Source organism: Didymella exigua, assembly GCF_010094145.1.
Source record: "Didymella exigua CBS 183.55 unplaced genomic scaffold M421scaffold_14, whole genome shotgun sequence".
Lineage (NCBI taxonomy): Eukaryota > Fungi > Ascomycota > Dothideomycetes > Pleosporales > Didymellaceae > Didymella > Didymella exigua.
In genome coordinates, this window is record NW_022984788.1 from 572,504 (window position 1) to 588,252 (window position 15,749).

Sequence of the window (15,749 nt, forward strand, 5' to 3'; positions counted from 1 at the left end):
GCAGACAGCACTGACATGGTTATTTACATTGGACATGGTTATTTACATTGGACATGGTTATTTACATTAGACAGTTATTCACATTAGACATGGTTATTTACATTAGACATGGTTATTTACATTAGACAGTTATTCACATTAGACATGGATATTTACATCAGACACAGCTATCCACATCAGACACAGCTATCCACATCAGACACAGCTATTCACATCAGACACAGTTATTCACATCAGACATGCTTGTCTCCGCCCGAGGAGGCGGGGCTGCATCGGTAGTGCAGCGTGCAGTCGGCGTGTTGTGACGGACGTAGTGAGCATCTGCTTGGCGGAGTATTCGACTCCCTGTGCGCTGGGAGACTTGGATGATGATCGCACGTGGAAAGGGGACATGGCTCGCGCTGATTGGCCAATGGCTCGCTCTCGACAGACGCAGAAAAGTGGGGCGTATCGTGAGATTGCGCTGGATGCCGCACCCTCATCCACACGCAATCGCAGCGCATCTCGTATGCAGCGTCTGCTGCGGCGGCAGTGGGCCTCGCGCTGTTGAGCCGAGGAGCGCTGCAGTCGTTGCGCGCGACGGACGAGGGCTGCGGCGTGTGTCGGCGCATCAGCGGCCGACTGTCTCGGCGCCACTTTCTTCACGACCGGGTTCGCGTCAGGGCTGCGGGGGAGCGCATATAGCTTCCCCCCCTCGGCGAGGCGTGATCTCCCGGCAGAAAATGATGGCGTCGGCACTGCGTGTGTTGCGGACGGCCAGCAGCCCGCTGTGCCGTCTGCATGTTTGGAGGGCACTCTGACGCTCTGCTGCTCTGGCACTCTGCTGCTCCGACGCTCTGCTGCTCTGACGCTCTGCTGCTCTGACGCTCTGACGCTCCGACGCTCCGACGCTCTGACGCTCTGCGGCTCTGACGCTCTGCGAGGGTGCGCCGTGCTGTGCGGTCGCACACGTCTCGCGGTCCCATTGCGTCGCTTAGACGCTGGACCCGTAGCGACGCGCACTGGATTGGGCGGCCGTCGCACTCGGAATTGCGCACGACTAGCGGTGTTTAGAGCGCTGGGTGGCGGCCGGATCGTCGCGACATGTGATGCGGGCGTAGTGTGGCATGTGAGAATCGCGGCTTTGTGAGGGCCAGTAGCAGGCCATCGTCGCTCCTCTGCACATTCTGCTTGCTTGCTCCTATTCATCCACTGCCCGTTTCGCTCGCACTGCCCGTTTCGCTCGCACTGCCCGCTGCGCTCGCACTGCCCGACCGTCCGCCCCAGCACCCGACAGCTCTCGACACCCGACAGCTCTCGACACCCGACGGCTCTCGACCACCGACGGCTCTCGACAGCAGACGGCGCCCCGCGCGACTCGCAGCGGCGGCGGACCCTTTTTCTCCCGACGCCGTTGCTGAGATATTCCCCGTCCGCTCGATCCCCCTCCCGCCCACCGCACGACGGGCAGCGGCAACCACGCGCCGACTTGGTCGTGAAGAGTGTCTGGCGGACGGCCGGACGGCCGCGACCATGCAGGAGGAACGGCAGCGCGCTCCTCCCCCAGCATATGTGCAGCACGCGCCCGAGAGCGTCCAGCTGCCGAGCGTGCCCACGCATGCGCCGACCCGCCAGGCGTGCGGCAGGCTGCCGGGCATCCAGGCGCTCGACCTGCCCGCGCCGTTTGTCGACGTCGGCAGCCCCATGGACACGGCGAGCGTGCGGAGCGAGACGAGCGTGACCATGGACGACCCCGACGTGCGTCTGGCGGCCGAGGCGCTGAGCGGACTGGGCAATCCAGGTGCGTCGCGGGCCTGTCGCGCACACACTGGCGCCGTACTGACGTCGCACGCAGACTTTGTGCGCTCCCCGACGACGCGGTCGCCCACCGCTGAGCCGCCGCAGCCGATGCTCTCGCTGCTGACGTCGAACCACCCCTGGCTCGGCGGCACCATCAGCGGGTCGCTCGCGGCGTACAACCTCACCAAAGACTACTCGCCGCGCTTCGTCAAGTACGGCGCCGAGCTGGTCGAGCGCAACGTCGGCTCGCCCGTCGTCAACACCGTGTCCTCGGTCGGCCGCCGCACCGGCATGGAGGAGAACCTGCGGCGCTACCTGGGCGAGCAGCGCCGCGGCCCGTCGGACGTTGAGCAGGGCGAGCTGCACCGCCGCCCGTCGGACGTCGAGCACGCTCCGCGCAAGCGGCAGCGCGCGGCCAGCCCCGGGCCCGAGGCCATGCAGGTCGACTCGCGCACGTCGTCCCGCACGCGCGCCGGCTCGCAGTCGTCGTGCGCCGAGTCGCTCCCCGCCTACGACGACCAGCGGTCGCCCAGCTACGAGGAAGAGGCCGTCGTGGGCGACTCGTCGGCCCCCGCGACGGCCAAGGACGCTGGGCGGCGGCAGCAGCCCTCGGCGGTGCAGGACCGCCGCGTCGCATGGTCCACACAGCTCATCATGACCACGTCCGGCCTCGGCGTGGCCCTCTCCGCCGCCTCGCTGCGCTCGCTGAAGCAGTGTCTGCACCTCCTGCGCGGCGCCACAACGCACATTGACGGCGTCATGCACGCGCTGAAGCTGCTGCTCGCCGAGTACGAAGCGGCCCTGCGCCACCAGCGCTCCTCCGACGGCGGCGACGGCGGCGGCGGCGGCGACGGCGAGCCCGAAGGCGAGCGCGCGGACCACGACGTCCGCGCGCTCGCGGCCAGGATCAAGACGCTGAGCAGCGACATCTGGCAGACGCTGCAGGGCGTCGTGCAGTCCGTCTCGCGCTACACCGGCGGCGCCCTCCCGCAAAACGCCTCCCAGGTCGTGCGCACGCAGCTGCTCTCGGTGCCGCAGCGCTGGCAGCTCGCCGCCCGCCGCACCGCCAGCGCGCCGCCCGACGAGGAGTCGGGCGGGGCCGAGGCCGTGCGCGGCGCCAACCGCATGCTCGCCTTTGCCATTGAGGGGCTGGACATGATGGGCCAGATCACCACCGTCGTCGATGGCACCGTGCGCAGCGCCGAGTCCTGGCTCGCCTCCATTGGGCGTCCGCCGCGCCAGGACCGCGCGGGGCCTGCGGACAAGACGGCGGCTGGCCGGCGCGCGTCGGACGCCTTTTCTGCCGACCAGAAGCGGTAGTTGGCCGGCGGACCAGGAGCGGTGGTTGGCCGGCGGACCAGGAGCGGTGGTTGGCCGGCGACGCTGCAGCGCATGCCCGGAGGTTTTCTTTGTCCCTGTCTGCTCAGCGAGGCGCTGTGGTGCTGCTTGTGCGTGTCGCGCGGGTGCTATGTACACTGTCCCTTCCTAGACGGCTTTTTCTTCTCCATTCTTCTCTTCTCGTGCGGCCTGGAGTTCGGAGAGGGTTGTGAAAAGCGAAGCAGCTTGTTCGTTCAATATACCATTCCCATTGTCCTGTTGACACACCTTTTGTGCCGTTGGATGGTGCAGCTCTGCCATCGCCATTCATGTGTCTGGGGCTCTCGAGTGATGCGAATGTTCTTCTGCTGCTGTGTGCATGCTCTCTGCTGTGTGCATACTCTCTGCTCTGTACATACTCCCTGCCGTGTACATACTCTCTGCTCTGTACATGCTCTCTGCCGTGTACATGCTCTCTGCTCTGTACATGCTCTCTGCTCTGTACATGCTCTCTGCTCTGTACATACTCTCTGCCGTGTACATACTCCCTGCTGTGTACATGCTCTCTGCTCTGTACATACTCTCTGACGTGTACATACTCCCTGCTGTGTACATACTCTCTGCCGTGTACATACTCTCTGCTCTGTACATACTCCCTGCTGTGTACATGCCCTCTGACGTGACCATCACCACACGATCCCCATGCCCACGCTCATCGAGCTCAACACGACAGCGCCACACACGACAATCGCCGTCCACCCATCACCACCCGGTCTCAACCCCGCAGCGGCATCCGGGCTCGCACTCGCACTCGCACTCGAGCTCGCCGCTTCATCCTCCGTGCCGCTGGGATTCGCGTCGCCACCACCCGTCTGCTGGTCCTTTGTCGTCACACTCCCACTCACACACGCGCCCTCGTCCAGCGCGCCGCCATTCCCCCACGCGACCTCAGCCGTCTTCGCCCACAGACTGGTCACGTTCAGATACATATCCGGCTGGTACCAGATGCGACAACTCGCCGTATCATTGAGGAACTGCGTCGGCACGCCAGCACCCTCCTTGCCCTTCCTGATGTTGTCCTGGAAATTGACGCTCGCATCCGACACGGCGATGGCGAACGGATTCGGTACGAACCGCGCCCATTCGCGCGCCTGCGCTCTGTTGTCTGCAAACGTCGCGACTACGTATTGTGCCAGCGCTTGCAGGAATTCAGACGGCGTGACGAGCGTCCCCTTTGTGCCGCCGACGGGTACCATGGGGCCCGGTGAGGGACGCCCGCCGACCGCGATGGTGCGCACGCCTGATTGCTGGACCATGAGCTCGAGGAAGATGGCGCACGTGGACGCGCAGATGCCGTCGGACAAGATGACCATGTCCTCGGCGCGGAAGGGGGGGGTCGTGATGTCTGCGCGGTTGCCGTATCCTGTTACTGTGATGCCGATGGCCAGGCTCTCGCTGCTGGTTGTCAAGGGGTCGGAGAGGTTGTAGCGCAGCAGGCTTGTGAACTTGTCGTTGTGGTGCCGCACGGGCGGGTACATGTCCGACCAGGAGCCGAACTCGTTGCCCTCGGCGTCCATCCAGGATGCTTTGCTGAAGGGGCTGACGTACAGGTTGGCGTTCAGAGTCGTCAACGTGTTGAACGACGAGATGGATTCGCCGTAGATTTCACTCGCTGCGTGCCCGCGCCAGCGCGACTGCGTCTGTGGCTCTTGGTCCGGGAAGAACTGCTTGTACATGTCGTAGCCGGACAGGACTTTTCCGCCGCCGTTCTGGCGCACGTCGATGACGATACGGCTGACGCCGCGGGACTGCGCAGAGGAAATAAAGTCGTCGGTGACTTCCTGGAACTCTTGCGCACCAGCTACATCGTCTGTGTTGAAGGTGCCTACAACCAAGACGCCAACCTCGCCGGCACCCGTGCTCACAAAGTAGCCTGCGAGCGGCACGCGATCGGCCGAGTGAGCTACTGCCGGGCTGGGGTAGTTCAACGGAGCGGATCCCTGCTGGATCGAGTTGTAGCCTTGCATCTCATGGTCGCGAGGGTTGTCGAGGTGGAACGGTATCGCATTCGGGTCCCGCTTCTTTGCCTTTGTCCCCGATGAGCTGCTCGTTGAGGGTGTAATGTACACCGAGTAGAAGTCGTCTGGGCTAGAGATGCTTGGCCACGTCTCCGGCTGCAGTATCACGGCTGCGTTCAGATATTCCCTAGTGGTTCCGTTCTGGTATGTGACGCTCGTAGTGGGTCCCGGGTAGAACCTTGGGCTCGTGAACAATCCGTATGCCTCGGCGCTGGACATGAAAAACAATGCGTTGTACCTAGTGTCAGGGTCGTGGTAGGCGTTTCTCAACGCTTCCGCTTGGAGGAATTGCTGCACGTCCTGCCCGTCAATCTGCGTGATCGGAGATGGTTCGTAGCCAGTTTGGGAAGCATTGAAGTCTCTGATGGACCAGACCTCAGGGACAGCGCTTCCGTCTCTTGATGCAGAGACCAAGGCGATGTTGAGATTCCTTCGCCACCGGAAAGCGCCGCCATATGCCATGCCATTGAACGCCAGATGTCCATCGTGGGCCTTGATGAACAGTTCCGCAATGTCGTTCTCAAAATCATACTCGTTCGTGTACGTGCCGTCGTTGACTTTGGAAGCAATGTCATCTAGTCCAGCAAGGAGGTCTACAGGTTCATTAGGCCAGCCAGTGGGCGGTTCTTTGAGGTATGTTAATGTCGACTGAAATTCAACCATCTGCTTGATCGAGGTGACTGTGAAGTTCGCTTCGTCTGTACTTATGGGAACAGACTTGAGACATGCATACGCTAGCTACGATACGATCAGCTTTTTGAGCTCAGAGCATTTGACTTCTGTTTGGTATGGTACCCACCTCGGCATTTACGCTTGGGAAGCGTGATCGCGAGCCGGAGACGAGATTTGCAACTTCTGCGCACGCCTGACCTGTTTCTATCGGCCCCGACGCCGTCTCTGTTGCTGTTGGCTGTACATCTTCTATCGACGAGACTCGACGTGTGGTTGTGACCAGAAAAGATTGCGACTGGGCTTGAACTGAAGCAGCGACCGCGATGATTGCGAGGAAAAGTTGGGAAGACCTCATACTCATTCGTAAACAGGACGGGCTTGTCGATCGTGTACGCTTTCAAATGCGGGTAACCGTCTCTTATTACAGTGTATTCAGGCCCCCGTCCAAGATTATCTTCACCGGGACAAACAGCGCGCAGCAGACAGGCACCGGGATTGCAAAAACAAAAATCAGCGTCAAATTCTAGCGACGCAGGGCGCATCGCACTTAACATCTTCCCGCACCGTTGCCTGAGAGCCTTACCGCAGCATCCTCGTATACGTCGGCCAACGCACACCAAACTTGGAAGTGCTAGGCTTGTGGGTTACAAGAGCCGCCGCCTTTATCTCTTTGAGACATAGGAACGGCGATCAGCAAACGATGGCACGAATTGGGGCGCCACATGCACGTTGCAATGTGCACTTGTGGAGGGCCAAGACACCAGCTGAGCCAGCTACTGAACCTCGGGTGCTGCTGGAGCTCTTGGAAGACGGCGTTAGTGTGCGATGGTGTGCGTGGCTGTGCGGATCCTTTCGAAGCAAGCTAGGCACCATTGAATACTTGGAGCATTGGAGGTGACGACATGCATTTTGCGTGCGATGGAAAGATTGATGCTCGAACACAAGAGGCGGCTGAGGCACGAGGTACCGTGAGGTGTGGCTTTAGCGCGTCGATCTGATTGGCGCTGAGTGACCTGTCACACATTTGTCTCGATCGGCAGGTACAAGCCGACCTCAGCCCGTCCACAGCACAGTTTAAGACTGCTAAATTTGGAAGGTGCACAGCTTGCATGAATGTGCTTGCAGATGCAGAGTTGTGGCTGTTGTCGCGCGGCTGATCGACGTGGCTCTGACACATGCAGTCCTCACTCTTTCGATTGAGGCATGGACGGCAGCCCACCACTTATGCTCACATCGTTGACAAGAGATAGAAGCAGCAAAAATTCTCGACTACAGGTCGAACCTCACTCGAATTTACGAATGTGTTGAACAGAGCCGGCCCTGACCCAGGATTGCGCAATCGACCTCCGCAAAAGCGTAATAAACTCCAGCACGATACAAAGCAGGATGCAACCCTATTCTACCAAAAGCGCCAGTCAGTACCTGAGCAGCGGAGCAGAATCCTAACAGCAACGACAACAGCAAACAACAATGTTACAGCCCACCACAGCCTGGCACAAATCCGCTCTTCACACAAGTACATGCAAATCCCAAGCCAACGATCGGACTTCACAAGAGCAACCTGCACCAGGCCCTAACACCTACACTCTAGCCGAGCGCTTCCCCTACTCCGCCATAACCTAACACTCCTGTCCACCCCCTACTCGTCCACGCATGCCGCTGCACCTCCTGTCAGCGCTCCACCTGTCCTTCGCCCTGATAGAGGGATGTTAGGCTAGGTTATTTGGGGGATTGGAGGCTCTCACGAAGCAAAATCAGAACGTGAGCGCATTTTCAGCATCAAGGGAAGTCTAGGTTTGATCAGGAGTGGGAGATCAGAGTTTGAATGGTGTTGATAGCTCTGGCCTCACTGGAGCAATCAGCCTCCGTACTCGGTGCTTATCCTCGCTAGCCCTTGTCTCCACTGTACTGCCAAGAGACCTCTTCAATGCACTTAAGTTCAGGCTGGCGGATGGCCTGACCAGTGACGACATTCTAGATGTCAACGTGTTCGACCTGAGATAAATACTTACGCCGTAATCGATTCATCTCTTCCTCTCGTGCATGACCGTGAGCTGGTCGTCTAGCCACGTACTCGCCTCGTCCAGAGCTCTCTGCGGCTCTTGCTTTCGTGTGAGGAGATAGCCCTGGATGGCGGCGGGCGAGAAGACGCCCTCTGGCAATTTGTCTGCGAAGTCTTGGGCCATTTGTCTTAGAGCAGCCTTGTCGAGGGTCTGACTGACAGGCTTCTTGAACAGTAAATCCTCAACAGCACCCCCCTCATCCTCGTCCTCATTCAAGCTCTCCGTATCGCTGCGTTCCGGCTTCGACGAAGGCTTCGGATTCGCGTCCACAACGTCGCTTTGTGAGAGCGATGTGCACACATCAGCCCCGTACATGCGCCTGAATATGTCCCTGATCTGAGTGCGCGTCGCGAGCGTGAACGGAATGCGGATATCCACGCGTCCCGGGCGCGTGAGCGCGTCGTCGAGGGTCTCAAGGCGATTCGTGGTCATGATGAGCACGCGGCCTTCATGTGACGCGACGCCGTCGATGACATTGAGTAAGCCCGCGAGACTGATGAGGCTCTTGCGCGGGCCTGGGCGGTCGCTTGCTGTTGGTGCTTTCGAGCCGGGGACGGTGGGCGAGGCGGGTTCGGGCGCGGGCTCGTCGTCGCGACGTAGGCCTGCGGAGTCGATGTCTTCGAGCAGCACGATGCAGCGACGGGGGAGCTCGTTGAAGAGCTTGTTCAGGTCTGCTTCGCTGAGGCCGACTTCGCTAAGCGAGATACAGTAGATGTGCAGTCCGAAGATGCCGGCGAGCGCGAAGGAGAGCGAGGTCTTGCCTGTTCCTGGAGGGCCGTGGAACAGGTAGCCCCTTCGATACGGAATGCCGCGTGCGTTGTACCAGCGTCTGGTCTTGGGCTGGAGGTATTCGTTGATGTCGCTGACGATGATCTTTTTTTGCTCGCGGCCCAGCGACACTGTGCGCATCGGTCGAGATGCGCGGTTCGATTGTCTGTTCCACGTGGTATCGCCGCTGTTCTCTATCTTGGGCGAGGGTCGGTATATGCTCGTGGTTTGGTCTTCGTCCTTCAGAGTGCATTGTCTGATGTGAAGGAGGAGGTCTTTGATGGGTTTTGTGCTTCGGCCGTTGCACCGGATAGTCATGAACTCGGCCCACTGCTCTCCCCACCAGGCGTTCTTCTTGTCTTTTCTCTCTCTGGTTAGATAGTAGGTGCGGCCTCCATGCACAAACCTGACCACCCCGTAGTTGGTTTCATAACGCGGGGGCACATTGCTCACCCATTTCCCATAGTTGAAAATGCCATGTTTGCCCGACTTGTCGTCAGAGTAATCGGGATCATCTCCGGAGTCGTACTGCGCACCTCGCGACTTTGTCTGCGCTCTGAGGTTTCTACTGATCCTCGTCATCCGCTGTTGTGTGGCCCATTTCATGACATCTCGGTAAATCTCGTCATCACCGTCGATGGATACCGACGATGTGAAATAGCGATCGAAATATGAGTGAATGTATGAGTTGCAGAAAGAGACAGTATGCGAGAGACAGAAAATGACAACCAAGCCAGACACAACAAGACCTATGTCAACACCAAATAGACGCAGGATGATCTGTGAAATGATACCATACCCAGGAACAAAGCTTTCCAAGAAGGTGGATGGAAGGCTAGTTGTGGAGGTATTCGATGCCAGGAAGTCCGGTCCTAGCTGATATAGTCGTGAGAAATCCATGTCTGCGAGTATGCAACAAGAATGCAGAGAGGCTAAGTGAGGAGAAACAGAACGTATTTTTAGCGACGAAGGGACCAGGTGACTTCCTGAGCATCATGAGACGGGCGCGAGACTGGCCTTATGGTGCACGGTAAGCGCCAGTGACAGTTATATCAACCACGTTCTCCAGGCAGCTGAAGACATGGTCGTTCTCAGCTTTAGCGCTTCGATATCTGGCAGCCATCGCGATCATGGTGTAGGACAGAGTTTGGATGTTGAGGGCGGTGCCATGAGTGCAGGCTGTGTCAGCGTCGATTGGTTGTGGCTGAGTGGCTGTGCGACGCCGCAGATGCGACCGACTGCAACGTGCAGCAACAGCGACCAGCTTGCCCACCTCCACGCCCCCTGTGACGATGTTATGATCTTTAGCGATTTGTTTGCGTACGACGACATCTAGACACCGCCATGGACGATCTCAATGGCCTTGATTGGTCACAGCCCGCCAAACAGCCGGCAGGCACCCCCGCGGCGTTTCCTCCCTTCCGCCAGAACCACACGCCGCAGCTCTCTGGCCGCTCTACACCTCTGTCTGGGCTATCTGGGCTGTCTGGGCAATCGGGACAGCAGTCTGGAGGTGCACAGCAGGCCAAGCCGTTCAAAGCGCTCTCGAAACCCGCGACCCCCGCGAACGACAGCTTCGCAGGCTTAGTCTCGAGCAAGAGCACGAAGCCTGCGGGAAGTGGCCTCTCGTTGCAGGAACGGCAAAAGCAGCTGCAGGAGGAGAAGCTACGGCAGGAGGCAGAGCGGAGGAAGCAATATGACGCGAGCTTTGGGGGTGCCGATTCGCAGTTCTGGAATAATGTAGGGACCGGGAAGAGCACGCCAGAGCCCTCGACGTTGGGTGTCATTCCTCCGCCTGGCTCGAACAACCCCTTTAGCAAGCAGACGCTGTCGCAAACTATCAACAGGCCATTTGCCGGCCTCGACACCACCTCGACGCGCCCCATACAATCTCCTCCCGGTGAGGACGACCTGCTCGCGGCCTTTAATAAAGCAGCCCCAGTCGACAGGTCGAGCCACTTCCCTCCTCCTTCCAATGGCAGCGGCCGAAGCACTCCGGTCTTCAGCGCAACCGCTTCGAGGGGCCACACGCCTCTTCCACAGTCGTCCAATTTGAACGCTTTCGCAGACGCTGCCGACGACGACGACATGTTCGGACTCAAGCAGATGGCTCAGAAGTCAGCTTCACCGGCTCCACCGCCACCCACCAGCGCCGACGATGACGACATACTCGGGCTGCTGGGGAAGCCTGTCGAGGAGTTCAAGAGGGAAGAGCCAAGGCTAGTGACAGAGGAGCGACAACCGGAGGCACCGCGAGAGAGATCCTCGAGTCCCATGAACGCCCACGACAGGGCTGTTGCTGAACTCGTAGACATGGGGTTCTCAGCAGATCAATCTGCCATTGCACTTGCGACCACCGATTCCGGACTCGACGTACAAGCGGCTGTAGGGTATATCCTGAACCAAGCGCACGCAAAGACCAAGCAAAGATCACAAGAGCCGAGCCGAGACAGCTCGCGGCGAAGGCCTGATGAGTTTGAGGACCGCCCCAGACGAGGCAACAGCAGACCCGGTGCCAGGGAGGGAAGGGGCAATGAGCCCGTGCCGGCTTGGGCGCGGGGTGATGATGCCCGCAGCCGCTCTGGCCAGCGTCGACATAACGGGCAACAGCAAGAGAAGGACGTCGCACAGGTTGCCTCAGAGATCGGAAGCAACCTGTTCAAGTCGGCCAACTCGCTGTGGAAGCAAGGTCGCAAACAGGTGCAGAAGGCTGTGTCTGACTTCCAGCAAGATGGTGGTGATCCGAACATGCCGAAATGGATGCGTGATGCACAGGCAGCTGAGGCAGCTCCAAAGACAACCAGACCGCAACGCAACGACGCTAGCGCAACTGACGAAGCCATGATGCTAGAAGCCGGAGGACGTCCCAGCAAGCCGGCTCGTCAGAGCCAGCGACCTGACGAACTGCCTGTGCGGCAGAGGCGAGAGCAGGAAATGTCTCGTAACGGCCTGCCTGACAGGATGTCTTCACAATCTCCGGCGCAGTGCCAGCCTACACCGAGCTTTGCAAAGAGGCCTGCAGCGCGTTTGACTAGGCAAGACCTGGAAGAGCAAAGCGCTCAAGCATATGTCAGCCCTGCGCGCCGGAAGAATGCAACACCACAGCCTCAGCCGGAAGTCGATCTGTTCTCACCCGAGCCAACACCGTCAGCACCTAAAGTGCGCCAATCAGTGACGACTCAGTCGAACAACCCCTTCCTTCAGACATCCTCAACACCCAAAACACGAACGCCCGCTCGCACACCATCTCCGCCTAGACCGAAAGCACCACCTCGGAGAATACCCCCTGCCCCTTCATCTGCACTCAGCACATCTGCTAGGGACCGTCAGAAGGGGTCAGAGGCTTTCAAGCGTGGTGATTATTCCGCTGCTCATATCGCCTACACGTCTGCTTTGGGACCCCTGCCTGATACACATCCGGTCACCATCATCGTACTCTGCAACCGAGCTGTGACTAACATCAAAGTCGGGGATCCGAAAGCAGCAATCGTAGATGCCGATGCTGCTTTGGCCATTATTGGTGTCTCCAAAGGTGATGGCGAGAAGATAGCGTCGGGCGGCGCCGAAGGCGACAAAGACATGAAAGAGTTCTACGGCAAGGCGCTGATGCGCAAAGCCGAGGCTCTCGAGCACATGGAGAAATGGGCGGATGCGCACAAGGTCTGGAAATTGGCTGTTCAAGATGGAGTCGGCGGTGCAGTCAGTATCTCTGGTCGTAACCGGTGCGAAAAGGCGGCCGCTGGCGGTAACAATGATTCCACGCCACCACCTGTCAAGCGCCCGCCTGTCCGGAAGCCAGCGTTGAAGCCCTCTGCGATGTCAGATCTTGGTGGCAATGCGCCTGATTCGGAGGCTGTAAAGAGGCTGAAGCTTGCTAACGCGGCAGCTGAGAAGGCCGACGATGAGAAGTTCGCTCTTGCTGATCAGGTCGACGCGAAGCTCGTGGCATGGAAGGGTGGCAAGACTGACAATCTACGCGCGCTCCTCGGATCTTTGGACAATGTGCTCTGGCCTGAGGCGGGGTGGAAGAAGGTCGGCATGGGTGATCTTGTGATGCCGAACAAGGTCAAGATCAATTACATGAAGGCGATTGCCAAGGTGCATCCTGATAAGGTATGTCAGATTCAGAGCTTCGCTACACTCAATTGCTGATACACTTAACAGATTCCTCAATCTGCCACCACAGAGCAGAAGATGATTAGCGCATCTGTATTTGCGACACTGAACGAGGCTTGGGACAAGTTCAAGGCCGACAACAATCTCTGATCCCAGTCGGATCGAGGGCCATCGAGTCATACGGAAGATGCGCGCCATAGGAAGCGTGCCTTGAGTCTTCATGAGCTGGAAACATATAGACGCATGATACCTACCTTCAATCTACTTGTTCTGGCTGATTCTCAGCGATTGCACGTGATGCGGCTCAGTCCTGGTCGCATTGTGCCTTACAGCTTACCCCGGATCTTGGCATTACCAACCGCTCGCGACTTTTCATCTGTGCAGTCATCGCAGCACGAGCCATTGACAAGCCAACTTCATCACACTCATCAATGATTCCAAAACACTATCTCATCGGACTGTGAAGGAGAGTTTCTTTCCATTGCTCCGACACTGAAATAAGCATCCGCAAAAGAAGGAAGCTCGGTCACAGTCATTTCTTTAAGCACGCGCCATTTTCGTTCCAGGACGCAACCAGCCTCTTCTCACTTACTACCACTACCGTGGTAAACTACCACAACCTACACTCGAAGACATATCTCGACGTGCCCGACACCGTTTATCTTTTGAATAACACGATTAGGCGCGACTGACCTTGCCTGTGGCTGAAAGAGAAGGAGCAATCGAGGGCTGAGTGTGCGCATACGTCATAGGCAAAATGTTTCCACCATCACAAGGCCTGCGGCTGGACATCGATGCAATCAGCCAGATTTTTGGTTCAATCAGTATTGCTTGTTGGATAGGTCAGTTTTCTTCCGTTTCACTGTTAAACGCACAGACTTGCGGTGTTGCTGCTGCATACGCATACTGAAAGGCCGCACGCTCACCGAATCGCAGTGGTCTTCTCACCTCAAATCATCGAAAACTGGAGGAGGGGTTCCGCCGAAGGCCTCTCGGTCGTTTTCATTATAATATGGCTTCTCGGTGACTTCTTCAATATCTTCGGCGCCGTCCTTCAGGGCGTGCTGCCCACCATGACTATCCTGGCCGTATACTACACCCTGGCCGACATCGTCCTCCTGCTCCAATGCTTTTGGTACAAGGGTTTCACGCTCCGCGACATAGTCAACAAGCCCGGCGACGAGTCGACTGATACCGGCTCCCCCGTGAGCGAGGACGAGCCCCTCCTGTCTGACTGCCGCCAAAACGGCGCCTCATACGCCAGCGTCGTTGCCAACGGCCACTCCAACGGCCACCCACCCCGCATCTCAGACGCAGACCGCCGCCACTCAAACCACTCCCAGTCCTCCTTCCGCGAGCGCTTCCTCTCAATCGACGGCACGCACCTCTCGCCCGCCACGCCGCTGCACGGCGACGCCAATGGCGAAGTTCGCGTCGAGCGACGCCCGCAAGTTCAGTCAACCGTACAAACCATACTATTCAACCTCGGCACCATCATCCTCGTCGTCGCAGCCGGCATCTTCGGCTGGTGGCTCAGCGCCATCCAATCCGCACCCGATGACGGCGCGCCCGACGTCCCAGACGCGAAGCCGGAGTTCAGTCTCTGGGGCCAGATCTTCGGGTACATATGCGCGGCTCTGTACCTCGGGTCGCGCATCCCGCAACTTCTCCTCAACTACCGTCGCAAGTCTACAGATGGGATCAGCATGCTGTTTTTCCTGTTTGCGTGCCTGGGCAATCTGACATATGTGCTGAGTATCGTCGTGTATAAACCGAGGTGCAAGCACCATCACTGCAGAGAGGGCGAGGCCATGGCTATCTACGGGCGCTACATCGCGGTTAACTTCTCATGGCTGCTTGGTAGCTTTGGTACGCTTATCCTGGACGCGTGTGTTTTCGTGCAGTACTTCATGTACAGAAAGGAGGAGGATAGTGATGATGAGGAGGATTAAGGGGGGGTGGAGAATGTAGTCTGGGTGGAAAGAACCTGTATAATACCCAAAAGTTACTGAGCTGATGCATATGGAGTCGCTGTACATATCACGCGGAAGCGTTCTTGATCGAATCAAATTGGATTTACGCACACCCATGTTCTGTCTGCACGGTTCAAATACCAGTATGATGTTATCGCCTGCTACTGCAAGGTCCGTTTATACACTCAGGCAGCATGCGCGCTCGCATGCCATTGCGACTCTCCATTGGCCCAGATGTGAGCTCGAAGTATGCAGCATCGTTTGTCAACGACGCCTCGCCCGGATGGCCACCATAAAACCATTCCTTCCTTTCTCATTCCCTCAATCCGCCACACATCTTCCTCGAATTCCCAAACCAAAGACTCCATCATGCCCATGTCCGCGACCCTCAAAAGTAGCTCCCCCTTCCCCCACCCCCTCACAGCACACCGATCCCCTCCAGGCACAGTCTGGACCGCCGTTCACGCCATCGAGCGCACGTTAACATCGACCTATCCGCAGCGTTTTGCGGATATTAATGGCGCGAAGCGCCACGTCCAGGGCATTTGCGATGCGGTGAAGTTCGACTTTGGGCTAGGCGAAGCGTTCGACCTCTGTCCCACTGACCCTCACCACGTCGTCCCTGTTTTCAAAGATCGAGCGTGCTTTTTGGTCGCTGTGAGATCGCACGAGCAGGGCGAGTTCTATCTCAACGAACCCCTGTCGGATTGGCAGCTTCTCCGCAGTGCGTACCACAACTCACTTCAGCCTGGTGTCACGATCATTACTGATGTGTCTAGCTGCCATCGAGGCCGATCTTCCGCACGTCCTTGCCCTTGTTCAGACCTGGCCGCCATGCTTTGCGTCCGCGAGTGTGGCGGCGAAGTACGTTGCTGGCGTTGCTGTGCTGAGCGAGTTCGAGTACATGAGCATTGAGGGTGTGAGCGAGGCAAAGTTTCGAGTGTATGTTGATTGGAATGCGGCACGTCGCGCGTGGGAGAGCT

General features: G+C 58.3%; 6 protein-coding genes across 6 annotated transcripts; 4 read left to right on the plus strand and 2 right to left on the minus strand.

Annotated features, from left to right (window-relative positions):
- Positions 1-1,512: 1,512 nt before the first annotated feature.
- On the plus strand, positions 1,513-3,015 carry M421DRAFT_24114 (transcription factor Opi1; the record flags this gene model as incomplete). The annotated part of the gene is made up of 2 exons (XM_033588496.1): positions 1,513-1,780; positions 1,835-3,015. Coding segments are annotated over 2 exons (1,449 nt in total), but the record flags the coding sequence as incomplete, so codon positions are not given.
- Positions 2,795-3,733, plus strand: M421DRAFT_159368 (uncharacterized protein). Its single transcript, XM_033587657.1, has 2 exons — positions 2,795-3,547; positions 3,602-3,733. The coding sequence occupies exons 1-2, from the start codon at positions 3,172-3,174 to the stop codon at positions 3,682-3,684; spliced, it is 459 nt and encodes a 152-aa protein (XP_033448617.1). The 5' UTR covers positions 2,795-3,171; the 3' UTR covers positions 3,685-3,733.
- On the minus strand, positions 3,526-6,376 carry M421DRAFT_159357 (peptidase S41 family protein). Its single transcript, XM_033587656.1, has 2 exons — positions 5,974-6,376; positions 3,526-5,912 (listed from the first exon to the last, which is right to left on the minus strand). The coding sequence occupies exons 1-2, from the start codon at positions 6,205-6,207 to the stop codon at positions 3,783-3,785; spliced, it is 2,364 nt and encodes a 787-aa protein (XP_033448618.1). The 5' UTR covers positions 6,208-6,376; the 3' UTR covers positions 3,526-3,782.
- Positions 6,377-7,870: 1,494 nt separating this feature from the next.
- M421DRAFT_5418 (putative BCS1-like ATPase) lies at positions 7,871-9,577 on the minus strand (the record flags this gene model as incomplete). The annotated part of the gene is made up of 1 exon (XM_033595191.1): positions 7,871-9,577. One exon carries the CDS (start codon positions 9,575-9,577, stop codon positions 7,871-7,873), a length of 1,707 nt encoding a protein of 568 aa, XP_033448619.1.
- A 190-nt stretch (positions 9,578-9,767) lies between these two features.
- M421DRAFT_420913 (uncharacterized protein) lies at positions 9,768-13,071 on the plus strand. The gene is made up of 2 exons (XM_033592644.1): positions 9,768-12,790; positions 12,842-13,071. The coding sequence occupies exons 1-2, from the start codon at positions 10,022-10,024 to the stop codon at positions 12,941-12,943; spliced, it is 2,871 nt and encodes a 956-aa protein (XP_033448620.1). The 5' UTR covers positions 9,768-10,021; the 3' UTR covers positions 12,944-13,071.
- A 125-nt stretch (positions 13,072-13,196) lies between these two features.
- Positions 13,197-14,876, plus strand: M421DRAFT_420914 (PQ-loop-domain-containing protein). The gene is made up of 2 exons (XM_033592645.1): positions 13,197-13,635; positions 13,730-14,876. Exons 1-2 carry the CDS (start codon positions 13,551-13,553, stop codon positions 14,743-14,745), a joined length of 1,101 nt encoding a protein of 366 aa, XP_033448621.1. The 5' UTR covers positions 13,197-13,550; the 3' UTR covers positions 14,746-14,876.
- Positions 14,877-15,749: the final 873 nt, after the last annotated feature.